This window comes from Bubalus bubalis, chromosome 5, assembly GCF_019923935.1.
Source record: "Bubalus bubalis isolate 160015118507 breed Murrah chromosome 5, NDDB_SH_1, whole genome shotgun sequence".
Taxonomy (NCBI): Eukaryota; Metazoa; Chordata; class Mammalia; order Artiodactyla; family Bovidae; genus Bubalus; species Bubalus bubalis.
The window spans coordinates 100,513,815-100,528,838 of NC_059161.1; the positions used below are offsets into that span (position 1 = coordinate 100,513,815).

The following is a 15,024-nucleotide window of genomic DNA, read 5'->3' on the forward strand; positions in this document are numbered from 1 at the left end:
TACTCTGCATATAAGTTAAGTCAACAGGTTGAAAATATACAGCCTTGACATACTCCTTTCCCAGTTTGGAACCAGTCTGTTGTTCCATGTCCTGTTCTAACTGTTGCTTCCTGACCTGCATACAGATTTCTCAGGAGGCAGGTCAGGTGGTCTGGTATTCCCATCTCTTGAAGAATTTTCTACAGTTTGTTTTGATCCATACAAAGGCTTTGGCATAGTCAATGAAGTAGATGTTTTCTGAAATTCTCTTGCTTTTTTGATGATCCAACAGACGTTGACAATTTGATCTCTGGTTCCTCTGCCTTTTCTAAATCCAGCTTGAATATCTGGAAATTCTTGGTTCATGTACTGTTGAATCCTCACTTGGAGAATTTTGAGTATTACTTTGCTAGCATGTGAGATGAGTGCAATTGTGTGGTAGTTTGAACAATCATTGGCATTGCCTTTCTTTGGGATTGGAATGAAAACTGACCTTTTCCAGTCCTGTGGCCACTGCTGAGTCTTTGAAATTTGCCGGCATATTGAGTGCAGAATCTTGAGAATACTAATGATAAAAAATGAAAACCATGGCTAGTATATATTACGTGCAATATTAATATTCATAATTTCTACTTTTGTTTACTATTGGGCCCTCAAAATAAGTGGATGGTAGGCACATTTTAGAATCTCAAAGAATAGGTAGTGAATGAATGACTGACTGACTAGCTGAATGAATGGAGAGGGAATCAATGAGATCATGTTATTCAGTGATTTTCACAACACCTTAGACTTTGACTCCTTTTCTCCACTAAAAGTATATGCAGAATGTTAGCCCAGTAAATAAATTGTATAAAAAAATATCTATTCTTCTTTAGAAATACTGTTGTTTAGTTGCCAGGTCATGTCTAACTATTCGTGAACCCCCATGGACCACAGCATACCTGGTTTCTCTGTCCCTCACCATCTTCCAGAGTTTGCCCAAGTTCATGTCTAATGAATCGATGATGCCGTCCAACCATCTCATCCTCTGTTGCCATCTTCTCCTTCTGCCTTCAATCTTTCCCGGCATCAGGGTCTTTTCCAATGTATCAGCTGTTTGCATCATGTGGCCAAAGTATTGGAATTTCAGCATCATACCTTCCAAAGAGTATGCAAGATTTCCTTCTTTAAAATTGACTGGTTTGATCTTCTTGCTTTCCAAGGGACTCTCAAGTGTCTTTTCCAGTATCACACTTCAAAAACATTAATATTTCAGTGCTCTGCCTTCTTTATTGTCCAGGTTTCACATCTGTACGTGACTACTGGAAAGATCATAGCCTTGAGTACATGGACCTTTGTCAGCAAAGTGGTGTCTGCTTCTTAACACACTGTCTAGGTTTTTAATAGCTTTCCTGCCAAGAAGCCATCGTCTTCTAATTTCATGGCTTCAGTCCCAGTCCCAGTGATTTTAGAACCCAAGAAGAGGAAATCTGTCATGGCTCCCACTTTTTCCCCTTCTATTTGCCATGAAGTGATGGGACTGAATGCCAATATCTGGATTTTTTTTTTTTTTTAATATTGAGTTTTAAGCCAACATTTTCACTCTCCTCCTTCACCCTGATCAAGAGGCTCTTTAGTTCCTCTTGGCTTTCTGCCATTAGAGTGGTATCATCTGCATATCTGAGGTTGTTGATATTTTTCCCAGCAATCTTGATTCTAGCTTGTAACTCATCCAGCCCAGCATTTTGTATGATGTACTCTGTGTATAAGTTAAATAAACAGGGTGACAATAAGCAGCCTTGTCATACCTTCTTTTTCAATCCTGAACCAGTCAGTTGTTCTATACAGGGTTCTAATTGTTGCTTTTTGACTTGCATACAGGTTTCTTAGGAAGCAGGTAAGATTGTCTGGTATTCCCATCTATTTAAGAGTTTTCCACAGTTTGTTACGATCCATACAGTGACAGGCTTCAGTGTAGTCAATGAAACAGAGGTAGATGTTTTTCAGGAATTCCGTTGCTTTCTCTGTGATTCAGCACGTGTTGGCAATTTGATCTCTGGTTCCTCTGCCTTTTCTAAACCCAGTTTGAATATCTGGAAGTTCTCGGTTCACCTAATGCTAAAGCCTAGTGTGGAGGATTTTGACCATAACCTTACTAGCATGGGAAATGAATGCAGTTGGCTGGTGGTTTGAACATTCCTTAGTACTTTAGTACTATTTAAGCCCTGGGCCTAAGAGCTTAGTAACTTATACTGAAAGAAATCAAGTGACTTGTGCTAGTTCAGGTAAATGTCCCAGCTGGGTTCCAATTAAAGAAACATACATGGCATATAAGTGATGTCTATTACATTAAGCTGTATTCCAAAATTCATCCAGGAGCACCATATCTACAAGCTTTCCCACAGATATGGTTCAGCAGTAAAGAATTTACCTGCAATGCAGAAGACACAGGAGAGATAGGTTTGACCCCTGTGTCAGGAAGATCCCCTGGAGAAAGAAATGGCAATCTGCCCCAGTATTCTTGCTGGGAGAATCCTGTGTACAGAGGAGCCTGGTGACTACAGCCCACAGGGTCACAAAGAGTTGGATGTGACTGAGCACAGAAGCATGCACCTATCTACTTTGCTTAAAGTCACATCTATAGGCCCAAAGAAAAACCTTTCAGATAAAAATGCAAAGGAAAAGTAGCCCAAAATCAAAATAAACAAAAATATATTTATTGTCTTTTCCTAAAAGATGGTGTCATGATTTCCTGTTGTATACTAGAGCATGCTATCTTATTTCCTTCTTCCTTGGATGCTTCAGGTTCTGAATTCATTCATTCAACAGATATTTGAGCAGCTTTTATGGAACAAATAGTTCTAAGCACTTGAAACTCATTTGCAAACAGACAAAAATCTCTGCCAACATGGAACTCTATTATAAAAAACAACAACAACAACACAACACTAAATACGGGTTTTCTTGGACAGAGGCAAAGAGAGATCAAAGAAATTTCCAGGATGAGATTTCAAAAAATTTCTTAGATCATGAAACACAGAAGCAAGTACTATTTTAAAAAGTTAATACATGTTTTTCAATTAGTTTATGTAGATATATACATAATAGTCTTGGAAACAAACATTTATTGAGCAAAAATAGGCCATTTTCCGGTACCTTTTATTCACCACTTGACCATCAATATTATGTAATGTAACCCAGATGAATGAATAGTTTGGGGAAATTTAAGAATGTATACATGACTAAGAAAATGTCCCCTAAGTAGCCGTTTTCATTAGTCTCTCAGTCTGACCAGTTAACCTTGCTCACTGGTGTCACTAGTAACTTCAACCTCTACTTCAAGTAGTGCTGATTATATATTTGTAGTATATATATTTATAGTATCTGAGCTACAAAAACAAAAGATTCCATTTTAGCGAAGTTCACAAATACTGTTTTAATCCAGCTATCCACACTGTCCATCTAAAACAGTGAATGTCCCAGTCTTAGCTTTTTAAACCAGTATACTTTATGAAACAGATGCTGCTCAAATAGCACTTCAATGCTAAATATAGGATTAAAGAATGAAAAAAATTAGTCATGGACATTCAGTATTCAAAGATTTGAGATCACACAGAAAACCACATCCAGATGAGTTAATTTTTCACTTTTCATCTTGAGAATGTTGGCACAGGATAGACATAGGCAGCTTTCATTTAGGTCTTACACATTTTAGGCACTAGTTTACACAGGTAATGCATATAAAAGGAAACACAAAATCCAAAACCAATTTCCAACTTAGAATGAGTATATAGCATTGCTTAGTTTTTGAAAATAACTAGAGATAATAGTTGTGGTAGTACCTATATTAAGTTATTCCATTGGAAAATGTGTTTGTTTCTCAATAGGAACCAATTTACATTCTGCAAAGCATATGTAATTTTTCACTGCTTACCATTACAGTACATAGTAGAACTGTACTATCTACAGTCTAAATTCGGTTACTTTTTTTTTCCATATGCAGATAACTAGGCTACAAATGTTAGCCCCTCAAAAATAACATCTATTTATATAGAAGTTACTTTGAAAAATAAGAAATGTTAACTCTCTTATGTACAAAAGCCACACGTTTGCTATTTTAAACCAATTAATGGATTGAGATAAATAAAATGCATTCACAAAGTCAAGTAATAGTACACACTAAAAAGAATTCTGTGATTAACTGTTAAAAGGAATTTCTAGAATATTTCTTAAAAATGTTTATGAAATTTTTCTATCACAAAAGTTTTGTTTTTTTAACAAATAATGCAGTGAATACACCACAGTAAACTCCGTAGGATGAATAATGCTACCTCTTGTTAAAGAAGAATGTGTACATTATAATCAGTCAAAGCCCACTTGATCATGTCAGTAATTAAGAGAAACAAATTGATTATATTATTATGGACTAGAATAGGAATTCAGAGCATAGAAAAAATAATTTACAGATGAAGCTGTTGATTAATATTAAGCCAGATTCTCTTTCATTATGTTACCCTCTAAAATTTTCAGAAAAATACCAGAGTGACTCTTTATTATTTCAAAGACTCCTCAAGACATACACAGTGAAATGGTGATTAACTTTCCATAGGATCCATATGAACTAGGACTGAAGTTGGAGCCATGGGGGGGGAGAAGTAGGAAAGTACACCTAAATTAAACTAAATTATCTACTTCCCTTTCATAAACCTTTAGAGATGGTTAAGAGTTTGTCAGTACAGTATGAAAATTACAAGAAATAAGACTTGGGAAACTAGCAATATTCCATCTCATCAAATCAAATGATTTTTAGAGCTGAGGAGTCGGCAAGAACTTCAGGCTTGATCACTTCTGTCCTGATCATTTCACCCCAAGACTCTACAAATCATCTATAAAACTAGTTATCTTTCTTAGGTACCTTAGACATATCTTAATGTCACATTATTACTTAGACATATCTTAATATGTCACGGTATTACTTTTACTGTTAATGATAGTTTGGCATTTCTCCAGATCACTACATTTCTTTGAATATGTCATTGTGATCAAAGTTGGGCCATTACATCCCACAATTTAAGTTCATCTATTGATTACAGATTTCATTTTATATATATGTAGCTTGCCAGCATATTGTGCTCCAAATTAATTGTGGCTTGGCAGATCTGTTCTAAAAAATCAGTGGTTTTATGTGCTTTCTACAGAATGAGTCTAACCAACAGAAGTGAATATATTTGGTGCAGACAACCTAACCACATCATTTAACCCATTAATTTTAGTCTGTAAGTTTGATCAGTATCAATTCCTCTTGCTTGAGAGGAAGCAGACTATTCAAGAGTGAATTTATTTGATCAGTGGTACTCTATGATTTTGAACAAATTCCGGGAGATAGTGAAGGACAGGGAAGCCTAGTGTGCTGCAGTCTGTAGGTTTGCAGGGTCACACACAACTTAGCAACTGAACAACAATTCCTATGTAGAGTCCCAACGTCAGAGATTCCCACAGCCATTGATTTAATGATAATTTTTTTTTCAAAATATACAAATTGGGGTTCATTAGTTCTATAAGGCTATTTACTTTCAAGTCTCCATTTTAAGATGTATACTATCTGCCTGCATGTTTGTATCCCGGACCCCTCTTCCCATCCCACATTCTGTTACCCAATTTCATATCTAAATTCACACTGAGCTTGATTTGTAACTTGGAGTAATCCAGCAGACAACCATAAGGGTATGTCCATAGACTGCCAAAAATCTAATCAATTGTGTCAGTAACTTAGACATTCATTCTTGATATTTTGTCTGCATCATACTAAATGTATTTAATGAGTTTTCTTAACTGACTAAACCCCTGGCATTATTAGACATGGCTCTAAATAATAATGAGAATAGCAACAAATGCCATCAAACAAATGATACATTCGGAACAGTACAGACTCCAACCTTAAGAAAAGTGATTCCAGTTAACCAGCATGGACTAAAATATGGTTTCAAATTGTATTCTAAGGATGTTAAGGATCTGCAACATTTAGTTATTCTCCAGTTGATTAAAAAAAAAAAAACAACAACTAGATCAGGGAAATACTGGCTACCCAAATTAACCAGAAATATTAAATGTTATTTTCCATTTGAGTTGTAAAAAAGACCAATTTTTATACTGGGCAACTTACTAATGACAATGACGACTTGTGACTGCGGATATCCATTTTAATTAGGTTATTGCTTAAGGATCATAATTGGCCTGGAATCTTTTGGAAAACTTGTAGACTACTTTATAAAGTTACATAAAATTGTGAAAAAGTTGCATGCTTTAAAAACTTAGTATTTCCATCAAGCTTGTGGTCTAAAAAGAGTATGAATACAAGAGCAAATGGATGTTCTTTAACACAGTTTCTTGGTATTTACAGTAATTTTTTTTCTCTATTTGCTGTCCCTTCAGTGTCAGTCATTTGGTTTTCTGGTTTTTTTTCCTCATCACATTCAGTACAAGGAGGCACTGCTTCGTCCTGTCAAACAATATGGAAAAGATAATCAGACTAAAAAATGTTTAATGTAAAAATTAAACAATAACTCAACTATCTCAACAAACATCTTACAGAAAACCAATGCCAGGCAGAAAATAAGTGTTAGCACTCATTTATGTTAACACTGTTACTTTGTGAAAGCACATAAAATATGTTTTACAAATAGAAAAAATTTCAAAAACTTTTTTGAGAAAACTTTGGCCAAACCATTCAAACTTTGATTAATCTAACCCCCAAACTGAAAAATGTGGTGTTAAGTAAAATGAAAAGACCCTGATGCGGGGAAAGATCGAAGGCAGTAGGAGAAGGGGACGACAGAGAATGAGATGGTTGGATGGCATCACCGACTCAATGGACATGAGTTTGGGTAATCTCTGGGAGTTGGTGATGGACAGGGAGGCCTGGCATGCTGCGGTTCATGGGTTGCAAAGAGTCGGACACAACTGAGCAACTGAACTGAAGTAAAATGACTCTTAATAATTGCTATGATGCAATATATTTGGTCAAATATAGAACTTCTAGATAGAGTTCAGAATGAAGCTCCTGAGTTATGTTTGTTTTGTGGGAGATACGTATGTCCTTCTACCTTCTGTTTCTCAAGTCTTCATTTATCTTCTTTGTCCTCTAAGGAATGTAAGTGTACTTTTTGTTTTCTGTTTACTTTTGTTTTGTTCCTTGGTTGCTGGGGAAGGGTAAGACACTTCCCTTGCCCTTGTTCTTCTAGGACTTCAGCTAATCAAACCAAAGCTTAGTGGCAGGCACAGTGGCCATGGAAAGGTCCAGAGGCAATAGGTGAAAAATATATCTTGTATTAGGTAATACAGCATCCTGGCTTCAGCTAGAGCAAGAGAGAAAATCATAGAACCCACGAGCTTCAAAAAAGTGTTTTCTGACAATCAAAACAAACAACCAAACAAACAAAATACCTGCGGGACAGGTGATGATTCTGCAGTGTCATTGTTTGGAAGATTTTCATCATGCTTCGTAGAACAGGCCGTGTTCTCCTGAAAAAGCTGCGATTGAAAGAAGGTCAGTGAAGTTAAATGAAGGAAAGGAACAGAAAATCTCGCTTGAAATCTTCCCATTGGTAAATTTCCTTCACTTTGAGACAAGCTGAAAGGTCAAGCGAGGGACAAAATGATCACAACATGACTGAGATCCCAGGGAGAGGCCAATTATTCACAGTCCATTTGGGGGTCTCAGTCAGTCATGCTTATGACAGACAGCTACTAAAAAAGAGCTCTATTCCAATGAAAAATTCTTTCTTTGCAAAAAGTTTTTAAAAATAAAGAGTTGCACAACTACTATATTCTATTATCCCTGATGTATCTCGACTTTTAAGATTTAAATATATTCATGGTCTATATGCCTGCAGGAGCATCAAGATTGCAAGCCAGAAAACAATGTAAACATTATGATCATTGTAAAAAAAAAAATAAACTGAAATCACAATTAAATGGAATCAGGAGGCCAAAAGGGGAGCTCTCATATGCCACAACAATAGTAGAGCCCAACAAGATGAACACAGACTCCTCTTCTTTCCTGGCAACAATTCAGCCCATGAAAAGCCAAGAACTCTGTTTATTGTAGCCCTTCCAACTCTCTTTTCCCCTCCATAAAAAATCCTTTTTCCTTTGCTTTGTGGGGACTTGGACCTTGCTCACCATGATTGCAGATGCCCACACTGTAATTCTCTACCGATTCCAAGTAAACACATAATTGCTGAAGACATGTCTGTCAGTCTGTCTGTTTTGCTCAACATCAATCTGTCTAGCAAAAAGGCTTCAACACCTTAAAAAAGATTATATTTCTGCAAATAAGATCATATATTTCACTAACCAGGATATCCCTTCTTACTTATTAGCTTCCATAGTCTTAAAGAAAATGACTTACTGGCAGCATATTCCAGTTGGCTTTCATTTTCATATTAACCAAGGGTTAAAAATATTGAATTTCTCTTCCCTCCATCCCTCTCTTTCTTCCTTCCTCCTCAGTCAGCCTCTTTCCCCTCCTCTTTTCCTCACTGCCTCTCAGTTCTCCCTTTATCTCTTCCTTTTCATTTTTTTTTACTTAAATACTTTTTTAAAGTAAATGTCAAAACTGTTTAATGTAAGAATATGTACTTTTTAGTGATATCTCTATAATCCTTTCCCTGTAGAAAATGTATAAAACAGAGACGAGGAGTCTAATAGTTCATGGCCACTGTGTAACTCTAACCTTGAACAAGTTAGTCTCTTTGAAGTCAGACAAGGAGGATACCTGATTTGAACTCTAACTTTCCATAAATTCTAGGAGTGGATGATAACTAAAGAAATTGTGTAGGATATTTAACCTACTCCAATTCAGATTTGAAGGCAAAGTTATTCTCACCTGCTCCCCATTATTACTCTGCTTGGCTCCTGACTGAACGTGCAGCATGTCACTTTACCCTTCTGTGTCTGTGTAGCATGCTCTCCCCTCTACACCTTCGTAACAGTCCCTCCTCACTGTGAGATCCTGAAGACCAGCTAGTTTCTCCCTTCCCAGCGCATTATTTTCACCACTAGACAGGCTCATCACACTTTCACTAAATGTACAGTGCATTAGAAACATTGACACTAAATGATTTTATATGTATATGTATGTCTGATGCCTCAATATATTGTAAGTTCCTTGAAGACAAAGCCTACATTTTTCAGCCCTAGATCCCAGCCCTAGATCCTATTAGATAGCAAACGGTCATATGTAATCACTGAGTAAATAATAAATGAAAAAATGGAACATTGGCTATGAAAATATTTTAGTCCTTTCAAATTTTATTAAGTGCCTGAGTTTGTCAAATGATGAGATTTAGTTATATTTGATAAGATGGTTGTACATAGCCCCTTCTTCAAAATAAGTCTACAGTATATAGAAGAGTAGTCAAAACTTTGAGTGCCTTAGTCCAAAGAATTTTAGGCAGCTACATGAGGAATCTTCTATACTAATTTTTCTTTTCTTTTTATGTTGTATGGGTTTGAGTTAGACCCAGAAACTAGAATTTCCCTGGAATATTACAAGTATTTTGTTTTTATTGTAATAGTACAACTGACCTTTGTTTTTATTATACTTGCCTTCAGCCTTGGAGGGGGGAAAAAGCCTAAACAAATGTACAAAATCAAGCTCAAAATGCAGAAAATAACATGCAGAGTGTAAGGCTTCCCAAAATATATTTTTGAATAGGGGAGTATATAAGTTATTTAAGTTTGAGGAAAACTTTACTTGAACATTAAACAATGGTATTTAAGGTAGTTCTTCTCAGAGTCTTTAATACAAAATTTCTTAAATCTTTGGTCTTGAATGATCTTCTCATGGAGTGCTTGTTAAATATAATACTCCTGGGTGAAAATTCAGTCTTATGAATATAGGGCTTGCATTTTTAATCAGCAATCGAGCAATTCAAATGAACAGTGAAATTTGAAATCCACTTCTCTGTAATGTGTAAAAGCACTATAAATCTCTTAGAAGATATGATATAACCATTTCCTAAATCCATTTGACCTCAAAATCATTTTTTGTGTGTGAGGTATTACTTGAGGTCATTGTCTTGAGAAAGATACCATAGGATTTATGGTGGAGTATGGTAAGCACAGCTGACTAGTTGAGACAAGCCTTTGATCATCTGAACAATGAAAACTTATTAAGTTTCAACTTTAAAGAAAATATTATGTGGCTGGAAGACAATTCTAATCTTTTTGATACTTTGATCTTAAAATGAACACAACCTTTAAGTTTATTTTTGTGTGTGTGCCTCACAGGCATCGTGGAAACTTCGTGAGATGGGGTTCATAAAATTCCTAGTGTTATTCAGAAAGGCAACTGATTTAAGCACTTCTGAAGGCACAAACCTTCAAAATACTCTCAATTAGATAAAATTCATCAACCTGATGAATATTGTACCTATTTCTAGAAACTCAAATGGAGATTGATCAGGAAAGTCTGCACAGATTCAGCTACTTCAATGTGCAGCTCAACTATTCATTATACAGGCGACCTAGCTGGGTCTGCAAATTATGAAATGGGATGAGCCATGAACATATCTTTATTAAAGTAATTACACACTCTTTCTCACATACACTTCTTCACCAACACCTCCAGAATCATCAGTTTGTTTCTGTGCTTTGGGCACAGATTACTATCTGACAAAATGTTATATCATGGCCACAAAAGTACGCAAAGTAATAACAAATTTAGTTGAGACAAGCCCCTTTAATTATTTACCTCTGTGTGGAAAAAATACATAATCCTACCATGTTGGTGCAGACTCTAATACTGGAGTATCTTTAACAATGGTCAGGATTCTCATTTTAATGGCTTGGGAGTCATGCACAAACAAATTTGAGTCCCAACTCCATCTCCTATCTTTATAAGGAAAAAAAAAAAAACCCTTTATATTTTGTATTGGGGTATAGCCAATTAACAGTGTTATAATCTCAGCCATACTTATACCTGTATCCATTCTCCCCCAAACTCCCCTTCTATCCAGGCTGTCACATAACATTGAGCAGAGTTCCCTGAGCTATACGGTAGGTCTTTGTTGGCTATCCATTTTAAATATGGCAGTGTGTACAAGTCTGTTCTAAACTCCCTAACTAATCCTTTACCCCACCCTCACCCCCTGCAACCATAAGTTCATTCTCTAAGTCTGTGAGTCTCTTTCTGTTTTATAACTAAGCTCTTTGTATCATTTCTTTTTAGATTACACATATAAGGGATGTCATATAAGCTTTCTCCTTCTCTGACTTACTTCACTCAGTATGAAAATCTCTAGGCCCATCCATGTTGCTGTAAATAGCATTATTTTATTATTTATAAAGGCTGAGTAATTCCAATATCTTTGATAATGAACTTTGAAGTTTCTGATATTTTGAGGTTTCTTTGATATTTTACAGAAAAATAAGATTAAACACCAACAACAGATTTTGACATCAGAACAAATAAACCAACAAGCAAAATCCACTGCTAGTTTCAGTGATATTTCAAAGAAGGAATAACATTTTAATACTAATATGTATAAAGGATCAAATATCAAAAGAAATTAGAGAGATTGGCCCATGGAAAATCTACTAATATTCTGTTATTTGATATTAAATGTCAGTTTTCTACATTCCAATACTGTTGAAAACTTCATGACAGGCCAGTACTTGTTCGTGAAATGATGGATGGGAAATACCAATTTGACTTCACTTTTCCTTCATTTGTGAAATGGGGATAATGATGCATACATTCAAAATTTCTGACATCAAGTGAAATGATTTAATGAAGGTAACTCAGCTAGGTGAATGGAGTAGAGAGTCCATCGGGGTTAGAATTCCTTTAGCTCTTATTTGGTGGGTACACTGGGGAAAGTTACTTTATCTTAAGGAGGTTCTGATTCCTTATCTGTAAGGTAGGCAGAATAATCCTTACCTGACAGGAGTTTTGATGAAACACAATTTATGCAGTGGTTTCTAAAGGAGTATTTTGCATGTATTAGATGCTCAATTAGGCTTAGTTCCTACCCTTTCTTTCCCTTCCAAAGCTTTTTTACGTCAAAATTTCTCCATTTTGTTGACAAATACTTGTATCAGAAGAGAAACACAGCTGTTCAGTCATTTTAATTTTCAGTCGTGGTGTCAACATAATGACCCTGGTCATTGGATGATGTTGACATTGCCAAAGAATGTATGGCTGTCGATCCTTTCCTGTTCATGATTTAACAGGGCAGGAAAAATGTCAGCTTAACCAACCACCCATCTTCCTTGAGACATCTTAACCTTGGAGAATGCCTTTATCCTTCCTGAATTTTCATTTGTTTTCCTCCTCAAGGCAGAATCAGCAGATCAATCTAACCAACTTAAGCATTCAGGTGCTTCAGAAGGTTTTCATTAAGGAACGTTCACATACTTGGCTTCAGTGCAAATATCCCATTTAGAAAATATGGAAATAAAATTGTATATTTAGAATGACCTTTGTTAAAGGGCACCGTGAGTAAAATTACTCCGTAATACTGTTGCATCGGCATCCATTGTGTGTTGTTCAGCGGCCTTCAAGGGCCTGAAGCTGACACTAGCCCCCAGCGCCATCCTCCGTTGCGTTTCCTACATAACAGCCAGCAGAGGCACAGGGAAGTGTAAGGTCCTAATGGGACTGCTCCAGTGCTGCTGGTAATACAGGTCCTCCTGTTTCTCGGCTCCTTTGCTTGTGAGACCCTTAGGCAGATGAATGGATAAGAAAGCAGTGGTACATATACACAATGGAGTATTACTCAGCCATTAAAAAGAATACATTTGAAACAGTTCTAATGAGGTGGATGAAACTGGAGCCTATTATACAGAGTGAAGTAAGCCAGAAAGAAAAACACCAATACAGTATACTAACACATATATATGGAATTTAGAAAGATGGTAACAATAACCCTGTGTACGAGACAGCAAAAGAGACACTGATGTATAGAACAGTCTTATGGACTCTGTGAGAGAGGGAGAGGGTGGGAAGATTTGGGAGAATGGCATTGAAACATGTAAAATATCATGTATGAAACGAGTTGCCAGTCCAGGTTCGTTACACGATACTGGATGCTTGGGGCTGGTGCACTGGGACGACCCAGAGGGATGGAATGGGGAGGGAGGAGGGAGGAGGGTTCAGGATGGGGAACACATGTATACCTGTGGTGGATTCATTTTGATATTTGGCAAAACTAATACAATTATGTAAAGTTAAAAAAAAAAAAAAAAAAAAAACACCCTGGGAAGCTTACTGAAACTCTGCTACTGCTCCTTTCAGTTTGAATTGACCGATCCAGCCTACCCAGGAACCTCAAGCCCTCCACACCAACCCTAACAGAGGCATATGCCCCAGGTCCTGCTGCTTCCTTTTGGCCTGGACACTCCCATGTAGCTCAAGGAGGAATGCCTTGTGTTCCTCCAGGACCTGTGATTGGCAAACCTCTGTATTTCAGTTTCCCTGAGCTTGAGGTCTTTCTCAAACCTTGGGGCACCATCTGATACCTAGGGCTTTACTTAACAAATGTTAACAAAAACCAAAACAGGCACTATGATAGAGTAAAAAAATTACTGGAAAGCCTATAAAAGAAAAGCCTCTTTTGCATTTTGTTTAAGTTACACTCCATTCTGCCTCTGAAATAAACAGTAATACTTTAAGAATTAAAGCAGATGAGATGATTTATCAGAGATTCATTTAAAGTCTTGTCTGGGTTTTAATCTCTGATTCTGTTGATTAAAGTAACTTTGTTAATGGTATTGAGCACTTGGTTCTACTTCACAAGAGGCATTAGTTTTGTCTCTGATGACTTCTCTGTATACACTAAAAGAACTCAAAATACTTAATACAAATGCATTCTGGGCAACCTGAAATTCTACCTAGAAAAAATACATCTGACAGTTAAAAGGTCCAATTCATTCTTCATATTTAATTAATATCTGGGACAAGCTGGGGGCTAAAAACAAACATGATTTTCAGAATATATAAAAGAAAAAATGAAATTAAGTATCAAGTTTTTAAGAAACATTGGCTAAATTTTTCTCTCATGCGACTTTTGAGTATGAAATGCTTTTTTAAAATTTATTATAGAATGATACTTTAGTACTGTTTTAATATTTAAAAAGGCAGAAACTGGAAGAAGTTCAAAGATTAAAAATGGAATGTTGAATCAAGTTGATGGTAGGTAGTGGAGGAACAGTGGCCTGGGAGGGAGGCAGGATCTGACACTAATGTTCTCTGTTACCAGGCTCCTCCAGGCAAGTTGCATTCCCTCTCTGAACCATAATTCATTCATTACATGAAATAGTTAAAATTTGGAAACAGGAAGCCCTAACTTCATCATTTTAGATATTTTGGAAAACTATTTAAAAGCATCTGTTATGATGTGCATTTTGTTTGGTTCTGAAGGAAATATCAATACTTTTTATATCTGTCCTCAAATTGCCTATTATCTAATGCAAAATGAGAAACTCATACATATAATCACCTTGCAAGAGGGATTATGATATGGGATAAACACTCCAAGCACGAGGAGAAAACCATTTTGTCTCAGGGAAGGTAAGAGAGGTCAAAGAGTTATCAACAAGCTTAAGCTTTGTATTTACACATCACTGTTTGATCTATTTCCTTATAATAATTGTTAACATGCTTATTAGGCTATTTATATTTACCAAATTATAAGTTACCCAGTATTCTTATGGTTTCTATATGACATCTGGTAAGAAAGCATACTTAAGTTTACATTTTGCATGATTTAAATTAATATGTTATAGGAGAGTAAACATGGAAATCTATTATCTAATGTAAAAAGCAGTAATTTATTCTAAAGACCTTAGGTAACTGTCCTCATATAATCTGGAGGCATGCCTGTTCCTTCTTAAAAAAAAAACACAGGAGTACAATGAAGAGTGCCTATTATGAAGCCAGCCTCTTCAGATGGTCTGATGGAACGTAGCCCAGAATGACAAAGGTGCATGGTCACTCAGTCCAATTACAGCAGGGCCTGACTCTCCTAGAAAATTTTTGTTAATGTAGCGTCTGCCAACAAT

The 15,024-nt window shown here is 36.2% G+C and overlaps 1 protein-coding gene across 4 annotated transcripts in view; it reads right to left on the reverse strand.

Annotated features, from left to right (window-relative positions):
- Positions 1–2,653: 2,653 nt before the first annotated feature.
- Positions 2,654–15,024, reverse strand: part of LUZP2 (leucine zipper protein 2) — a 518,159-nt gene continuing 505,788 nt past the window's right edge. For all 4 annotated transcript variants that reach the window (XM_006064754.4, XM_044943452.2, XM_025286284.3 and 1 more), the window contains 2 exons: positions 7,402–7,488; positions 2,654–6,457 (listed from right to left, as the gene is read on the reverse strand). In XM_006064754.4, the coding sequence (XP_006064816.2) occupies positions 6,353–6,457; positions 7,402–7,488 (192 nt within the window). In that variant the 3' untranslated portion in view covers positions 2,654–6,352. The remainder of the gene's footprint in view (positions 6,458–7,401; positions 7,489–15,024) is intronic.